Genomic DNA, 19,374 nt, shown 5'->3' on the forward strand with positions numbered 1-19,374 from the left:
GTGACAGAGGAAAAAGAGAGAGAGAAAAAAACATCAGACGGCAGTGCCTGGCCCTGAACTGGGAATAGTTATAGCAGGTTGAAGAGGTTTGAAAGAGCCCCGGTTCAAATAAGAATAAAACTCCACTCCACACAAGTTTATCACATTGAGAATATAGCTGCTCTGGACAGAAGCTCATGTGAGAAGCTCATGTGAGAACTGTTTTGACCTGTGATGTTGATTCTCTTGATTCTCAAGCACTGATATCAAACAAGGTACAAAGACCTGCTGTATCTATGAAAAAGATTTTTGAAACAGTAACCAGCTGCAGTGTGAATTACATGTAAAGGAGCTTTCAGCTGTTCCCTTGTATCCCAAGGCGTCATCACAGCAGATGGATCTGTTTGATGGATCTGAAACCCTTCCTGATTTAACCCTCCCTTGGGCGTGTCCTCTCCTAGAATTCAACCAGGGATCGTAAGGTGAAAGTGTTAACTCCCACACCACAGAGCCACTGATTTAGAGCACCAGTATCATCAGTGGCTTTCATTCAAAAAAGCAGTTTTCACTTAACTCCAAACAATTTCAGAGGAACAGGTTGAGATAGCGTGCATTGTTGCCCTTTCTCACATGGTAGCTCACACAGGAATAGGGTTTGGTGGGAGGCACGTCTGGACAGACTGCGTTGGAGGCAGTAAACCTGACATCCACCTACTCGCTTTGAATCCACTGGAGAAATACCTGGGTTATTGTAACATTCAATATTAGGGACTAACAGGAAAAATATTCAATCCAACTGGCTTCAATGCTGCAGTGCATGCTGAAGAAGGCTGTTGTTGAAACAAAATAGATCTATCTGCTGCACAGGTAGTTCAAGGGTGACCTAAAGTAAGTAGTGATATCTAATTACACTGACACTTTGTTAGGTGTCTTCCTGGCGACATCAGTAAAATTAAATACATTGGCTATTCCTATTGTACAACAACTCCACTAAAGCTTAGCAGTAATCCCTTCACATCTGATCAGAAGTACATTATTCAGGGGGATCATCATCTCTATGTTGAGGTTAAATAATAAACAATTAACTGTGTTGACTATAGACATATTGTTTCGGCACACTCATTTTCCCGAGCACATTTCAGTACGTGTTGCTACTATGCAAGTGTCAGAGGGAACACTTTCCAGGTACTTAGCCTGAACTGTCAAATTGGACCTGTAGTCCAATGTCAACCCATTTTTCCCTTTATGAATAATGAATCCTCTTTTCATTTCCAGGGAGCTATTTAATCGCAGACAAAAACACCTTTTGTCAGTTCTAGATTCGGGGCAAATCACTCCAATCAAACATTCTCCTCGGGTAAAGTTCCAGTGACTTTCAATGAGTTTCTGCTGACTTCCTGCCATCAAATGTAGCGTGGAGCGAGGCATTCATTTGCAACCCTCCGAGACAGTTTCGAGTGCAAACCTCTATGTAGGCCAGACCCCAGAGCCACATCCTAAGGCATAATTGACATAAGAAAGAGAGTGAAAAGAAAAGACGGAGATGAAGGGAGGGGTGCACACAAAGAGGGCAAAATATAATACAAAATTCTCTGTAGCGCTCTTAATAATTTGCAGAGAGAGAAAGAAAGTGGTTCTTTAGATGTTGCCCTGTGTGAAACTCCACCACCTGATGTATCAATAAATGTGAAAAGCTGAAGGCCTTAAGAAATTAGCCGTAGTAGATACCAGCTACCAACTATGTGTGACTGGCTAACTTTAAACTCTTGGCCTTGTCATTACAGCTAATGAGCCCCCTGGAGGACTACCACCCACAAGCTTAAAGCTAATCAAAGCAATCACTAAGTGAGATGGAGACACAGGAAAAACTGTGAAGTACTACACCACACAGAACCCCAACATTACTACTTACTCACTTCTATTATCCCCACTTCCACAACCATACCACCAAACGCTATGATATGCACCACACAGAATTCTTAAAGTGAATAATCTACTGCAACAAAGTAAAGTCTGTAATACCTTTTCATCCCCTGTGAGCTTACATCTGTCTTAGTACATTATGCAGAACTAAAGAGAAACCAAAAAGAAAATCCTTCATGACTGCAACAACAAAGACACTTCAGAAAAGAGGCAAAGGAGAAAGTTGTAGGAAGAGGACACCTGCTTCAGCAACTCAGATTCAATAACAGCCCTGTTGACTCATAAGAACAAATCCAATCCCATTAGGGAGACTATGCAGGCAATAATGAATGTTGGGACCCGCCACCTGATGCTAGAGGACAGAATTGATCCCCTCTAAGGCCGGCTAAGGCGAGGAACTTTAATTGCCTCATCAGCATGGCTGTCAGTTCAAGCAGGTCTACCAAGATAGCAAATGGTGCAAAGGTAAAACAGCATAAATCTGTGAATGCAAATCTGTGAAACTTAATGAGTGGGCAAAAGGGCAGCACACGAGGATGTGTCATTTCAAGCCCTGGGTGCGTTTTCCACCTTTGATGTAATTTTGGAGTCTTGTGTTCCAGGTGTTTTAAACATGATCCCAAGAAAGCAAAAGGATGACAGAAATGCAGTGTAACCCGATACTACCGTTGCAAATGTTAAAGTATTTATCTTTTGTTGAGAATGTTATAGAAAGGTGGTGATTGAAGCCTCGAGTAATGTTTGTGGCCATAGTTTATGGTGCGATTTGATTGCATGTGAAGAAAATGCTCTCACCTGTCTGAGGTTAGTGGGACTTAGCCTCGAGGCGTAACCCGGCACAACCGAACTCATAAAAATCCTTCCTCTGACCAAAACCGTCCGTTTGACTTAAATTGGTTCCAATAAAAACTTTTTAATGTTTTCTACCTTTGTTGCCATTTTATCAGTGTTTTGAGTGCCTGATCTAATGTGTCTGCGAGACTTGCATTGCAACATCATATCTAATCCTCACAAAAGAAGTGAGAAATTAATTGGGAAAGAAAAAAAAAGATTCGATGCTACTAATAAGAGAATTATTAGTGCCACTGGAAATATTTTTACATCGAGTATTGCTTTTGTGTGCAATTGCTCCAAACAGTATGAGAAGAGAATGTTAATGTGTTCATTAAAATTCACAACATGAATGAGTCATTTGTCCAGCGACTATGCCAACTGTAAAGACTGTATGCATTTCATGAATATTTATGTGCATGACTACAGACCTCAGAGACTCATTAGTTTACATTTCCATACATACAGTAATGCATGAAGCATTTCAAGTGAAGTGGCTTTCTTTTTTTACCCTCAAAGGGCCAAACTGAGACTTTTCGATTTAAACTGAGTGGGGGTTTTGTTGTTGTTATGTTTTTAGTAATATGCATGTGTCTTACAATTTCAACGCATCACTGAAATTCATGATTGCATGTTATGCTAAACCAGTGGTTCCCAAACTTTTTTTGCTAGCTCCCCCTTTGTATTACAAGAAAAATGTTCGCCCCCCTCCCCCGCGCGCGTGCACACGGAGATTTTTTAAAACTCCTCTTTTGCGTTTACGTGTGGAAGAGGAATACAGAGTTCGTCATGCATGTGCCTTTTTTCACGTCACGGTGTACGCCATGTTATTGTTTACATGAGATGAATTGCAGATTCTGTCTCTATCTTATTTTGTTTTCTATTTTGTCTCTATCTGCAGGTTTTACACGCTTACATATACACACACAGTTACTGTCCCTCCATTTAGAAAGGCAGAGGTGTCACGGTGTGATTATTTTAGGTGTAGTTGTTTTTTCCTGTGTAATAATATTCAACATTGCTATCAATACATTTTTCAAAAAATGCCTCTCTGTGCAAAATGGGTTTAAAAACATAAACAGCTGTGGGATACTGTTTGTCTGTGATTTAGACAGGGGGAACAAATTGTGGCAGGATCAGCCTGATGTTATTTGTATCCCGCTGTAACTTTACTGTATAAAGAGCTAACATTTCCAAAATGTCAGGAGTAGTTAGTCGTTATGAGAAGTGTTTGTGAACTAAAAATCAAGAATGTGGGATACTGTTTGTCCGTGAGTTGCAGACTGGTGTCAAGCCAGCCTCCAATTCCAGCATTGCAGTCAAGCCAGCCTCCACTTTGTTTTATGTTCCCTGTGTATTCAAAGTATTATTGTCACGGTTCTGGGTCAGTTTCGACCCAGTATTTTGAGTGTTGGATTGTTAGTTTATTTTTGAATAATTGTCGTGGTTTTGGGCACTATGAGGATTATTATTATTATTAGAATTCTATGTTTCTGTTTATTCATGTTAAGGATTTGTGCTCGGTTGTATCTCACATTTAGTTTAGGTGCTATGTGTCATTCTGTCTGTCTGTCTCTCAGGTCTGCGTCTTGGTGTAGTGTTCTCGTTTCCTGTTTTATTGTGAAGGTTTGCGTCTCATGTGAGTGTGTTCAGTTTTCCCTCTGTCTCGTCTTGTTGATTATTCCCAGCTGTGTCCACCACCTGTGTGTAATTCCCATGTTTCTCTGTGTGTATTTAAGTCGTGTCCTCTGTCATCGTAGTTGCTGGTCCGTCTGTGTTTCCACCCTGCTTCATCTGTGTGTTTCCCTGCAGTCTACCGTCATCTGTTTCCGCCCGCTCTCATTCATGTCTAGGTTCGTGTTCTATAGTCAGTTTGTTCCCAGTCTAGTTTAGTCTTTGTTCGGTTTGCCTTTTGTCCATTTTTAGTTTGTGTTTAATAAACCACCATCACACCTTTACAAGTGCCTGCATTTGGATCCTCCTTTATTTTCCACACGGCTCATCTCACTCGCCGTGACAGTACGGACCAGCCACCATGGATCCAGCGGCATTCAGTCCACCCAGGGAGCTTCAGGAGGCAGTTATTGCCTCTGCTACTAAATTAATCGGCCAGTGGTTGGAGCATGAGGGAGAAGCATCTCTTTACACTGTGGAAGCCAACCTACAACACCTTGTTTCCGGTTACCCCTGGTTATTGGACTCACTGCACCCGCTCGTACAGCATTTCATTCTCCATGAACTACACCTCCACCCCCCCGCCACTACTGCTCGCCCACTCGCTTCAACGGAGGACGTGCCGGCACCCCACAGCCGGAGTTCAGAATGTCAGAGCAGCCGGCTGTGGTGAGTGAAAGGGACACTTTTGTTGACTCTGTTGCTTCTGTGACTGTTGTTTCTGGGGCAATTTTTTGTGTTTCTAATGAGGATAACAATGATTTCTCACGCATGGCCATAGCTTCTAAGACTGCCGGTTCTGAACCCTCGTTCCATGTTTATGACCGTGTCCGCTCCATTGTCCCATCCTCACTTCCATCCCAGTCAAATGCCAGGCCTGTAACGCTGCCCTCAGTTCAGTCAGCAGCCGCGCTGCCCTCAGTTCAGTCAGCAGCCGCGCTGCCCTCAGTTCAGTCAGCAGCCGCGCTGCCCTCAGTTCAGTCAGCAGCCGCGCTGCCCTCAGTTCAGTCAGCCGCAGCCGCGCTGCCCTCAGTTCAGTCAGCCGCCGCCGCGCTGCCCTCAGTTCAGTCAGCCGCCGCCGCGCTGCCCTCAGTTCAGTCAGCCGCCGCCGCGCTGCCCTCAGTTCAGTCAGCCGCCGCCGCGCTGCCCTCAGTTCAGTCAGCCGCCGCCGCGCTGCCCTCAGTTCAGTCAGCCGCCGCCGCGCTGCCCTCAGTTCAGTCAGCCGCCGCCGCGCTGCCCTCAGTTCAGTCAGCCGCCGCCGCGCTGCCCTCAGTTCAGTCAGCCGCCGCCGCGCTGCCCTCAGTTCAGTCAGCCGCCGCCGCGCTGCCCTCAGTTCAGTCAGCCACTTCACCATCAATTACGTCTCTACTACTTGTAGCTCAGTCGCCACTAGCTCAGCAGCCTACCCACTCATTCACTCAGTCATCATCCTCACAGCCTCATTTTAAGCAGGGAACACACTTCACCACAATATCTGCTGGTTCTCTTAAGCTGGCCATGTCAGAGACAGTTGCTCCCTCTAGGGCCTCCCCAGAGGCTGGGTGTCAGTCGCCAGCCAACTCTGGACCCCTAGAGGTCAAGACGCCAGCGCCAGCAGCCTCACCGGAGAACTCACCAGATCTGTCACAGCTCTCAGTACCCCCTGAGGGTTCAAGCGAGTTCATCCGTCCGCCTCCGTCCTCTGCTGTGTGTTTTGGGAAACACTTTCAGCCCTCTGAGGACGGCATCCCACTGTTGCTGCCTGAGTCTAGCCACTGTGCTGCTCAGTCCCAGCCAGTGTCCACACTGGCAGAGGTCTCCGTACCTGCTGCTTCAGCGTCTGTTTCCACTGGAGGGCCAGAGGAGCCCGTCCGGTCTCACGCCATGTCAGCTGGGGGTTCGGGAGAACCCAGCCAGCCACAAGTGTCGTCAGCTGGGGGTTCGGGAGAACCCAGCCAGCCACAAGTGTCGTCAGCTGGGGGTTCGGGAGAACCCAGCCAGCCACAAGTGTCGTCAGCTGGGGGTTCGGGAGAACCCAGCCAGCCACAAGTGTCGTCAGCTGGGGGTTCGGGAGAACCCAGCCAGCCACAAGTGTCGTCAGCTGGGGGTTCGGGAGAACCCAGCCAGCCACAAGTGTCGTCTGCTGGAGGGCCCGAGTCGCCCGTCCAGCCTCAGGTGTCGTCTGCTGGAGGGCCCGAGTCGCCCGTCCAGCCTCAGGTGTCGTCTGCTGGAGGGCCCGAGTCGCCCGTCCAGCCTCGAGTGTCATCTGCTGGTGGGTCTGAGGAGCCCACCCAGCGCCACGCCTCATCTGCTGGGGGTCCTGGAGGACCCAGCAAGCACATCCTCACGTCTGCTGACGGTCCGGGGAAGTTTGTTCAGCCACCACCTGCTGAATCATCCCCTGTGTCTCCTACACCGTTGCCTGCATCCACAACACCTCCTGCGGCATCACCGCCGTCAGGTTCCGCAGCCGTTCCGCAGCCGTCCCGCTGCCGTCAGGTTCCGCAGCCGTCCCGCTGCCGTCAGGTTCCGCAGCCGTCCCGCTGCCGTCAGGTTCCGCAGCCGTCCCGCTGCCGTCAGGTTCCGCAGCCGTCCCGCTGCCGTCAGGTTCCGCAGCCGTCCCGCTGCCGTCTTCGTCCATGCCTGGTCCGGCCTCTGTGTCTTCGTCCACGCCTGGTCCGGCCTCTGTGTCTTCGTCCACGCCTGGTCCGGCCTCTGTGTCTTCGTCCACGCCTGGTCCAGCCTCTGTGTCTTCGTCCACGCCTGGTCCAGCCTCTGTGTCTTCATCCACGTCTGGTCCAGCCTCTGTGCCTGCATCCACGTCTGGTCCAGCCTCTGCGGCTTCGCCTTCGTCAGAGCCCGCTCGGCCTGTTCTGCCTCGCCTCTGGTGGCCATTTTCCAGGCCTCTGGGTTGGCATCATGGCCATTGTGGACGGCCTCCGGAAAGGGTTCGTTGCCGCCGCTGGCCTCGCGGCCGACCTCCGGACCTGCTCTGTGGCCGCCGTTGCCGTGTGCACGGTCGGCCTCCGGACCTGCTCTGTGGCCGCCGTTGCCGTGTGCACGGTCGGCCCCCGGAACCGTTTGCCCGTCGTTGCCGTGTGCACGGTCGGCCCCCGGAACTGTTTGCCCGTCGCCGCCGTTGCTGTGTGCACGGTCGGCCCCCGGAACTGTTTACTCGTCGCCGCCGTTGCCGTGTGCACGGTCGGCCCCCGGAACGGTTTGCTCGTCGCCGCCGTTGCCGTGTGCACGGTCGGCCCCCTGAACTGTTTTGGCTCTTGTGTTGTCGACCCCCAGACTTTCCTGTGGACTCATGAATAGTCTTGTTTTGTGTTGACCTGTTTTTTTTTGGTTTGGTCTGTACTGTTGTGCTCCTTGTTTTTTGTTTCGGACAAACAAAGGATCCTCCTTTATTTTCCACACGGCTCATCTCACTCGCCGTGACAATTATGACAAAAGACGTGGAAACCTGATTTCAAAATAAAAGATAAAAAGCCAACTTCCAGTAAATTAAGAGCACATTTATAAATATCAATTAATCTTGTTTGCACACTCTAATGTTGGATACAAATGACATACCCTAGTATTCTAGTAGCAACATGTCAATATTAAAGCCATCTCCTTTTGGATTTCAAAGTAAAAGCCCTCTAAATGTTTATTTTTGAACTACTTTTTCAATTAATTCAGAATGGAAAATTCACGTTTCCACAGACTAGTTGCAGTCTATATTGACAGTATACAACCTTATAGTGATACCATGTCAATATCAATCATTCTTATTTTCCCTTTCAAAATAATGACCCTTTCAAATAGACCATATATCGGTGTGCGTTTTCAATGACTTCAGAAAGCTATAAAATGGAAAACTGCTGTTTCCACAGAATAATTATTTCCACAGTATATTATTGATTTAGAGAAAAAAAATTAGTCCATGGGAACAGGGATTTTCCTATTTAACAGCATTCTGAAGTCACCGAAAAGTATGGTCACCAACTTCACTATTAGATTATATGCAATGATATGTGTTGGCATGAACTGGTATTAATTTGTGGAAGCTGGAACTTTCCATTTAATGCCATTCTGAAGTTATGGAAAGACAAGCTCCTATAAACAAAGTCAAAAGGCTTTTACTCTGAAATGCAAAACAAGATTGATTTGAGATCGAGATGTTACCACTGTAGAGGTTGTGTATGGTTTGCATGAACTCCAATTACTTAGTGGAAACAGCAATTGTCCTGTTAACAGCATCTGCGTTTAATTATTAAAAGTACCAAATAAACAATTATAATTACGATATTGACGTGATAAAACTGTGGGGTTGTATACTGTCAATGTAGAGTGAAATGATCTTGTGGAAACAGCAACTTTGCTTTTAATGGGATTCTGAAGTCAGTGAAAGAGTTTGTCATACATGGGCAATTTCAACGGGCCATTACTTTGAAAGGCAAAATCAGGGCGTCTCGAAATTGACTTGATATCCCCGTGATAGTGTACACTGTCGATCTTGAGTGAAATTATCCCATGGAAACAGCAATTTTCATTTTTAAAATATTCTGAAATAATTGAAAGAGTATATCACATATGGGCAAATTCGACGGGCCATTAATTTGAAAGGCAAAATCAGACCAACTTGAAATTTACAAGATTTTACTGTCGGGTTGGATACTGTTGATCTAAAGTGGAATTATCCTGTGGAAACACCAAATTTCAATTTAAGAGCATTTCGAAATCATCAAAAGAGTAAGTCGTCTACGGGCAATTTGAAAAGGCTTTTTTTTTTGGAAGGCAAAATCAGAGTGACTTGATATTGATATGGTATCACTGTGGGGCTGTATACTGTTGATCTAAAGTGGAATGACCCTGTGGAAACATGAACTTTTCATTTAAGAGCATTTTGAAATCGTTAAAAGAGTAGGTCATATCTTGGCAATTTTAAAAGTCTTTTATTCTGGAAGGCAAAATCAGACTGATTTGATATTGATATGGTATCACTGTAGGCTTGGATACTGTTGATCTAAAGTAGAATTGACTATGTGCACGTTAGCATATGCTACTTCCGGTGCGGAAACTCCTGTGGGGAGCTTTGTTTCCGGTGTCCTATTCGCGCCCTGTTTACGGTCCAAAACAAGTTAAGCAAATAAATAAATAAAGCGGCGATTTACATTTCTATAGATGTCTCGGGCATTTACCCAATATATCTGTAAATGATGTTCATCGACTTGTCAATATTTTTCCCCCACGCCTCAGGGGAAAAGAGAAAAGGATTCAAATGTTATATTTCTCAGCTGTCCCTCGTTTATCGCGGGTGTTATGTTCTAAAAATAACCAGTGATAGGTGGTAGCCAATTTTATTTTTTGACGGTGCAAAACGTTTCGTGTACATCGTGGACATACAGCACTGCACTTCAGAGTCACACTGCTAGCGATAGATGCAGCGATTCTGTACTGTACAGGAGAGACGGAGGAGATCGTCTGCAGCGATCAGGACGTAAAAAAGCATGCAAACTTGCACTAAAAAATCTGCGAAACAGCGAGGTGAAAGGTGAACCGCGTTATAGCGAGGGACCGCTGTAATTTTGAAGGTAAGTCACAACATACCCTTCGTAAATACTAATGTATAGAAACCGTTACCAGCAATCATTAATTTTTTGTGTGGCTTTTTTTCACGGTTTGTTAACATGCTGTGTAGGTGTGTACTTGACTAGCTGATATCGACATAACGGGGAAAACATCTGGTTTGACTATTGTTCACCTGTAGTTTGAATGCTGAACATTTGCCTGTTTAAATCATAAGACCAGTCACTATACAGAGATGTGCTTCTGAATGTGGACGATGTGTCTTCTGCTGCAGTTCTGCTTGTGTTTAGTGATGTAAACAACTGATCGATCTAAACTCTTTAAACGTCAAAATTGATCATTAGATTTTTATGACACAACAGTGGTGAGTGTTCCCACCTTCTCCTCTTTGTAACTTAACGCGATCGTTCCGTTTTCGAGTTTTGGACATCAATTTTGGAGTATATCTTCGCAGTAGCGATTGACCGGAAAGTAAAGCTACCGGAAATGTACAACCCCACATCCGGTCTCAAACCAGGAAGTTAGCATTTTCTCGTGCACAGGGTCAATTACCCGGTGGAAACAGCAATCTTCATTTTTAGAGCATTCTGAAACCACTGAAAGTTAGGTCTTAAATGGGCAATTTCAACAGGCCATTAGTTTGGAAGGTAAAATCAGAATGACTTGAAATTGATATCACTGTGGGGTTGTATACCGTTGATCTAAGATGAAATTATCCTGTGGAAACAGCAACTTTCAATTTTAGAGCATTTTGAAATTGTTAAAAGAGTAGTTCGTATCTTGGCATTTTGAAAAGGCTTTTATTTTGGAAGGCAAAATCAGAATGCCTTGAAATTGACTTGGCAACATTGTGAGGTTGGATACTGTTTATCTAAAGTGAAATTGTCCTGTGGAAACAACAATTTTCCATTTTAGAGCATTTTGAAATCTTTAAAAGAGTAGGTCATATCTTGGCAATTTGAAAAGGCCTTTATTCTGGAAGGCAAAATCAGACTGATTTGATATTGATATGGTATCACTGTGGGGTTGGATACTATTGATCTAAAGTGGAATGACCCTGTGGAAACAGCAATTTTCCTTTTTAGAGCATTCTGAAATCACTGAAAGTTAGGTAAATTATGGGCATTTTCAACAGGCCATTACTTTGGAAGGCAAAATCAGAATGACTTGAAATTGTCATGGTAACATGGCGAGGTTGGATACTTTTGATCTAAAGTGAATTCATCCTGTGGAAACTGCAATTTTCATTTTTAGAGCATTTTGAAATTGTTAAAAGAGTAGGTCATATCTTGGCAATTTTAAAAGTCTTTTATTCTGGAAGGCAAAATCAGACTGATTTGATATTGATATGGTATCACTGTGGGGTTGGACACTGTTGATCTAAAGTGGAATGACCCTGTGGAAACAGAGATTTTCCATTTTAGAGCATTTTGAATTCGCTCCAAGAGTAGGTCATATATGTGCAATTTGAAAAGCCTTTTATTTTGGAAAGCAAAATCAGACTGATTTGATATTGATATGGTATCACTGTGGGGCTGGATACTATTGATCTAAAGTGGAATCATCCTGTGGAAACAGCAATTTTAATTTTTAGAGCATTTTGAAATCATTAAAAGAGTAGGTTGTATATGGGCAATTTGAAAAGGCCTTTATTTTGGAAAGCACAATCAGAATGACTTGAAATTGATATGGTATCACTATGGGGTTGTATACCGTTGATCTAAGATGTAATTATCCTGTTAAAACAGCAATTTTCGAATTTAGAGCATTTTGAAATTGTTAAAAGAGTAGTTCGTATCTTGGCATTTTGAAAAGGCTTTTATTTTGGAAGGCAAAATCAGAATGCCTTGAAATTGACTTGGCAACATTGTGAGGTTGGATACTGTTTATCTAAAGTGAAATTATCCTGTGGAAACAACTATTTTCCATTTTAGAGCATTTTGAAATCTTTAAAAGAGTAGGGCATATCTTGGCAATTTGAAAAGGCCTTTATTCTGGAAGGCAAAATCAGACTGATTTGATATTGATATGGTATCACTGTAGTGTTGCATACTGTTGATCTAAAGTGGAATGACCCTGTGGAAACAGCAATTTTCCTTTTTAGAGCATTCTGAAATCACTGAAAGTTAGGTAAATTATGGGCATTTTCAACAGGCCATTACTTTGGAAGGCAAAATCAGAATGACTTGAAATTGTCATGGTAACATGGCGAGGTTGGATACTTTTGATCTAAAGTGAATTCATCCTGTGGAAACTGCAATTTTCATTTTTAGAGCATTTTGAAATTGTTAAAAGAGTAGGTCATATCTTGGCAATTTTAAAAGTCTTTTATTCTGGAAGGCAAAATCAGACTGATTTGATATTGATATGGTATCACTGTGGGGTTGGACACTGTTGATCTAAAGTGGAATGACCCTGTGGAAACAGAGATTTTCCATTTTAGAGCATTTTGAATTCGCTCCAAGAGTAGGTCATATATGTGCAATTTGAAAAGCCTTTTATTTTGGAAAGCAAAATCAGACTGATTTGATATTGATATGGTATCACTGTGGGGCTGGATACTATTGATCTAAAGTGGAATCATCCTGTGGAAACAGCAATTTTAATTTTTAGAGCATTTTGAAATCATTAAAAGAGTAGGTTGTATATGGGCAATTTGAAAAGGCCTTTATTTTGGAAAGCACAATCAGAATGACTTGAAATTGATATGGTATCACTATGGGGTTGTATACCGTTGATCTAAGATGTAATTATCCTGTTAAAACAGCAATTTTCGAATTTAGAGCATTTTGAAATTGTTAAAAGAGTAGTTCGTATCTTGGCATTTTGAAAAGGCTTTTATTTTGGAAGGCAAAATCAGAATGCCTTGAAATTGACTTGGCAACATTGTGAGGTTGGATACTGTTTATCTAAAGTGAAATTATCCTGTGGAAACAACTATTTTCCATTTTAGAGCATTTTGAAATCTTTAAAAGAGTAGGGCATATCTTGGCAATTTGAAAAGGCCTTTATTCTGGAAGGCAAAATCAGACTGATTTGATATTGATATGGTATCACTGTAGTGTTGCATACTGTTGATCTAAAGTGGAATTACCCTGTGGAAACAGCAATTTTCATTTTTAGAGCATTCTGAAACCACTGAAAGTTAGGTCTTAAATGAGCAATTTCAACAGGCCATTAGTTTGAAAGGTAAAATCAGAATGACTTGATATTGACATGGTATCACTGTGGGGCTTTATACTGTAAGTACAGAGTGAAATTACCCTGTGGAAACAAGAATTTTTCTTTTTAGAGCACTTTTAAATCGTTAGAAGAGTAAGTCAAATATGGGCAATTTCAAATTTCTGTGGTTGGATAGTGTTGATACAAAATGCAACTACTCTTTGGAAATATGACTTTTGCTTTTAAGAGCATTCTGAAGTCATTGAAAGAGTAGTTCAAAAATGAAAATTCACAGGGCTTTTACTTTGAAATCCAAAATAAGATGGCCTTTATATTGGCAGGGCGCTATTAGGGTACAATGTTGTGTCATGTAGATCTAACATTTAAATTTGTAAACAAGCCTAAATTATATGTTATTATGTTCTTAACATATCTGTTAATTCACTCGAAGTTGGCTTTTATTTTGAAATCCGGTTTCCACATCCATTCCCGTAATACTTTGAATACACAGGGAACAGAAAACAAACTGGAGGCTGGCTTGACTACAATTCTCAAACTGGAGGCTCGCTTGACAGAGCCCAGCGCTGCTCCCGATGCAGGGAAAACCAATTATGCAGGGGAGACCTACCTTGGTACTTGTGCAGGTGACACCAAAGGGAAGATGTGCTTCACCAGATTATCTAGTTTTTGGCTTAGAATGAAGTTGGTTTGGAAACATATTCAGTGATGCTTCATCTCCTGCTTTGTGATTGTGGAGGCGCCGTGCTAGCAGTGTCCAAGCCTTGCTTTTTCTTTTTTTTCCCTTCATGCCCCGCCCCCCTGCAATGGCTTTAATATTTTTTAATATTAAATCTTGGAAACATTTATCTCACAAACTCTCTTTGTTCACGTGCTGCTTATTTATTTTTGGCCTATTTTATCAAAGAAAGTTAAAAATCTTAGATGCAGCTGTGCAAAAAAAAATTATCCAGCATTTGATTTATATATATATATATTATTCATGACAGCCTTTGACCTTCATTTATTAACTCTCTACACTATGCGAGACTTCAGTTACATGCGTCAGAGTTGCCCTGCTTTCTGGTTTATGCAGTGCACTGTAAAGCAGAGTCTGTGGCCTGGAGGATGGAAGAAGCGCACTTGTCTGCAAACTGTCACCAAGCAGTTGTATTTGCACATCAATTATAATAAGGTTATATTGATGCTTTAACATTACAATCCTGGTATTACTCGTACTTTATATCCCCAGCATTGCCCTTTATTTGAAAGTTACAGTGTAAACATTATTTTTAATGCTGTGGCTTATTATCTGGAAAAATTTAAATGTTTACTCAGTATGGAAATTTGGTCTGATTAAAACAAGCTTTTCTGTTTTCAACTTGAGGAAGTCTTCATCAAGAGAACTTCAACCACATACTGACTTGGATGTTATATTAAATAAAACTGGGATCAGTTATGGAGTCAAATAATTATCTTCCTGTTTTATAGTGCTCTATCTTGTATCTCATTTCGTATTGTGCGGTGTGTCTTGTTGCATTTCACTGCTGTGTTCTCTGTTTTTAATGTGTATTTTTGAGTTTGCTTTGTGCCGATTCTTACACAGTTTGCTGTTAAGTTTTCATAATTTTCATAATGGAAATGCTGTGGTCTGTGGCGTCAACACAATAAAATGAAAATGTCGGAAACAACAATTTGATTCATCTGACTATTGAGTTATGTCTGCATCGGACAATATTTGCACTCACATGTCTCCTTCTCCTGTGAATATTGGTTTCCTTTCAGGTAAGGCTCCTTTACAGACAGCACTGTGGCAAGAGAAATGTTTTCAGACAGAACTGCTGCCAGACTTTTACACACTCACTGATAATGTATGATAATGGATTCCTTTTAATCCCACCTCTCATCACTCTCGGTGCGCCCTGCACCTCCAGTCATTAAAATACCGAAGGTGTGCTGCCACTCCCACAATAAGCACGGCACACTTGAGTGCGCTTTACACCTGCACATTGATTCATTCGTAAAATTATCACCATTCTTAGGATTCACTTTTCATAGACAAGCAGCATCTCGCTCATCCAGATGCTCAGACACAAATGGCACACCACTTTTTTTTTTAACTTTAGTTCAGGAGGAAATTCCAAGCCTGACAAGATGCTTCTAAAACTCTTTGTTTGTCCATGGTGAACTTCTTCTTTGGTTTTCCCATCTGATCAATAGGAATTGGTTATGACAGTAATGAGAAAAAGAAAACCACTGGGCCCAGCGGCATAATTAAGCAAGCACCTCCAACGGATGGCTAATTAATAGTGTAGAGGAAATTAATGAAGAGCTAACCCTAACCCGCTGACAGCCAGCAGGAGTAAAACTTAGCTACGTCAGCACAGAGCTCTGCAGCACTTCAGGTGACTGCCAAAGCCTCCTCTGTCATTTAGACAGCATGCTCTAATCACGGTCCTTAAACCAGGCCACTGCCTCACGGCCCAGTAAAAATATGCAGTTTTCTGTAGCTACATGCTAGAAGATCTGATCTCAAATGAAATGAAATGAAATCTTTAAAGCGCCAATCTCCCATCTGTTGTTGAATCCTCCACTGGGCACTGATCTCAGAGCGGTTCTCAGAATAACAGCCAAAACTTTACTTAATGATTCAGACACTCTCAGACCCTGATCTGTGACCAGAGAAGCCTCAAGGCTTCTGCCAGCATCCTTCACCATCATCCACACAACCTGGAGCGGGCTGACTCCAGAACAGGCAAAGAACTAACAAGCTGCTGCCCATCAGCATGGAGTCCCAGCCACTGTCAATGTCCTGTCCCTCAACTACACACAGTAATTCAGGGAGGAAGTTATTTTGTTGGACAACATGCTGCTAGTCACATTAAATCTGAACATCAGCCCCGTGAGACTCTATTAAGGGTGTGCGAGTTTCACCCACTCTCTGTGTCCCAGAAATATGTCACTCGGCAGTTCTGCTTGACCGGGAGGCCTCGTGAAATGACAGTGCTTCCTTCCTCTCTCAGTTACGGTGCACAGAATTCAGAGACACATACAGGGAGAACCTCTGCTGTATAACGTCTGCACCAACTAACTAAAGCTGACCTAACAAAAGTTGGTCCGGCTACACGTTTATGTTGAAACTCCTTCCTGTAAAATGCAGCCACACTGTCTCCCTCAGTCTAGACAGGGCAAAAAAAAAAAAAAAAAAAACAGGGGACAATGTTTAGATTCTGAATCTGTCTCCAAAAAACGCAAACAAAAAATGCATCATTATTCAGATTAGATGAATAATTGGTAATGTAAAATCCAAAACCAGTGTCTACAGGGTTCAATTAAAAACGGATGATAACCCAGTGACTTTTAAAACAGACATTTAAATGGGACTGCATGCATTAATGAAAGATAAATGCTCTTGCTCTGCGTGTACATGTGCAAAATTCCTTGAGGAATACTAAGTGTAGCTATTGATTAAACTCTTTCCTGGCCCATCCTGAGAGACAAACTACATTGCGTACTCTGACCAATGCCAAGTTTGGCCAGTGCAGGTTTTTAATGGATCTGGAAAGAGCCCCCCCCCCCGTCTCTCTCTTCTAGTGTCCAGGGAACAAAGACAAATAGCTCTTTTATTGCCCTCCTGGTAACACCTCTGTGCTCAGGTTTTCCTTTTTTCCTTCCTCAATCCTTTTCCATCTTCTCTTTGATGAATTAATATCACATTGAATAGCCAAGTCTCACATCTCGCCGATTGTTCCCTTTTTAATCAAATGTGATTACAAAAGGCTGTCTCTGAAAGCCGAGGAGGCATACTGGAAGAAGTATAATGAACACGTGCGCGAGTGTGTGTGCACATGAATCTTTGCTCTGCTGAAATAGGCTTGACTTACAGTGCAATTAAGGGACTCTTGCTTAGAAACAGCAACAGTACTTCGCATTAACACACACAAAAAGCCTCATCAAGTCCTTTTAGGCTAAATAGTTGGTCTGATGTTTGGTGTGTGCACAATAAAGGCAAACCGAACAATAAAATAATGAGTGTCTTTCCTGTCCTTCAGCCCTTTAGTAAGCGTGCACGTCCGTTATAATGGCCAGAGTGAATACTTGGAGAATGTGAGTTTATTCCTGTTTTTACTGACAAATCACTACATTCCAGGTCAAACATGCAGGCTGAGTGCAGGCCGCAGTCGGGTAGCCAGGCGGAAAATTGGAAAATTTAAGCTACAGTGAGTCATTAGCTAAGTCAAATATGAAACAAAAAGCTGTGTCTCCCAAGAGAATTATTTCTGAAGTCTAATCTCTCATTCAAAGTGAATGATTTCACTTCAGTGGATTCTCGAAAATATGCTAACCTTATCATTGTTCATGCTAGCAGATAAAACTGACCATCTTCAGCAAATTCACTTGTGCACTTTACCGTAAAAAAAGCCCTTTCTTTATTTTTTATTATCAGCACAGGGTCGCGACTATTTTCCCTTCAGCTTATCCATTTTATACCCATACCTCAGCCCTCTCAATCTTGCTTCTCCCCCTTTTCTTGAGCTGCAAACTCTGTAACTAATTGGATCTGGCATGGTCTGTAATGACTTTGCACTCTATGGGGAGCTATGGGAAAAATCACCCTTCATTTCATCTGGCATCACTCAAGTGACCACATACTGAACCTCAGTGACATATAGCTCCATCCTGCATCCAAAAGGCAAAGACAGCAACATTTACAGGATACTGCTGATCTCGGGTTTGAGAGACTCATATGGATGTGTTGGCCCCTGAGGGCATTTTCAGTGAATATGTTTATATATGTATGTGTGTGCATAATACCATTATATCAACGTCATTTGTCAAATGTTGAAAGAGAGAACCCAAGATTCTCGGGCAGGCTGAGTTAAACAGGAAACTAGAGAATTTATCAAAGCTGATGATCAGTGTACAAAATAAAACTGAATAAAAAGGAAAACTGAAATCTTCCACTTACTGAACATAAACGAGGACTGAAAACTAGAGCTGGGAGACACAAGGGATTGAAGAACAGATGCTCAGACAAAGGACTGGGGGAGATAGCAACAATGCAGTGTCCCAATTCAGGGTCTGCACGCTTGAAGTACGCGCACTACGCGTACTACGTACGGTATGTACTATAAGTACGAGAAGTGAGGAAGTGAGAGGCTTGTGAAATGGGACGGTCTAGCCTTCGTCGCGCTGTTCAGGTTGCCTAGCAACCATGATACTATATATATATATATACATATACATATATATATATACATATATATATATATATACATATACATATATATATATACATATATATATATATATACATATACATATATATATATACATATATATATATATATATACATATACATATATATATACATATACATATATATATACATATACATATATATATATATATATATATATATATATATATATAAGCTGAAACTTATCAAGGAAATGAGACTGGGTAAAGCAAAAACACACTAAGCACACAGGTTAAGAGATTACCAAAATAAAACAGGAAACAATGAGAAAAGGACTGAGAGATAAAAACATAAACAACATGAAAATGAGAGTAACTGAAGACTTCAGTTGAGCCCTGAGACGAGACTAAGGGAACAGGGAGGGGACAGTAAAGGGAATCAAAACAACCGCAAATTAACAAAACTCAAAGATTCAAACACAAATGTTGGATCACAGACGCAGCGTCATGACAGGATTTGGAGATCTAGTAGTGATGGTCAGTGAAGAAAGCAAACAAGACATATTTAACCCATCCAGCCATGAAGCAGAGAGATGCTTCACAGCCAAATACCGAACTTAATAAAACATAAAAATATAAAAATCTCCCTGTTTGTCAATGAAAAGCACTAAAACTGTTTCTAGGTTGAACACCTGTTTGAGAAAGAGCAGTATATTAGAAAGAGTTTTTACTCCAAGCAAATATTTTTTAAGAATTCATATTGTTTTAGAAGAAGGACTTGGTTCTATGAGAAAAATTAGAGGTCATCACAATGGCTGGATTATTGCAGACTAACTGCAGACCCATTTTACAAATGGTGTCCATGTGCACTCCAAACATCGCTGTGTAGTACCAGTTTTATCGCTGCTCATAAACTCAGCTGACAATTTCCCCCTTTCTTGAAACCTTAAAACTCGAGTGCGAGCTGCAGCTGGCAGCTGGGAAGTTGCAGAAAAAAAGCGGCTCTTCAATGTTCACGAACATATTTAGGAAGAAGAAAAATGCTTGCCAGGAAA

The 19,374-nt window shown here is 42.3% G+C and overlaps 2 protein-coding genes across 9 annotated transcripts in view; both read right to left on the reverse strand.

The window, feature by feature from the left end:
• inpp4b (inositol polyphosphate-4-phosphatase type II B) overlaps window positions 1-19,374 on the reverse strand; it is a 198,115-nt gene that overhangs the window by 33,013 nt on the left and 145,728 nt on the right. The gene's annotated exons all lie outside the window — the stretch shown is intronic.
• Window positions 5-18,082, reverse strand: LOC146517090 (uncharacterized). 2 transcript variants are annotated; one of them, XR_014874483.1, is made up of 3 exons: window positions 10,513-18,082; window positions 7,845-9,412; window positions 5-4,113 (listed from the first exon to the last, which is right to left on the reverse strand). XR_014874483.1 is itself a non-coding variant. In XM_085162164.1 (2 exons), exon 2 carries the CDS (start codon window positions 7,279-7,281, stop codon window positions 6,844-6,846), a length of 438 nt encoding a protein of 145 aa, XP_085018290.1. In that variant the 5' UTR covers window positions 7,282-9,412; window positions 10,513-18,082; the 3' UTR covers window positions 6,814-6,843. The 2 variants fall into 2 exon arrangements, 1 of the variants encoding a protein (XP_085018290.1); XM_085162164.1 differs by lacking the exon at window positions 5-4,113 and having other exon boundaries at window positions 6,814-9,412.

The sequence above is a fragment of the Neolamprologus multifasciatus genome, chromosome 6 (genome assembly GCF_963576455.1).
Source record: "Neolamprologus multifasciatus chromosome 6, fNeoMul1.2, whole genome shotgun sequence".
NCBI classification, from domain to species: domain Eukaryota; kingdom Metazoa; phylum Chordata; class Actinopteri; order Cichliformes; family Cichlidae; genus Neolamprologus; species Neolamprologus multifasciatus.

What these genes read in the sequence shown, in the direction of transcription:
- LOC146517090 (XM_085162164.1), bottom strand. Translation starts at nt 7,281, where the DNA reads ATGGCCACCAGAGGCGAGGCAGAACAGGCCGAGCGGGCTCTGACGAAG.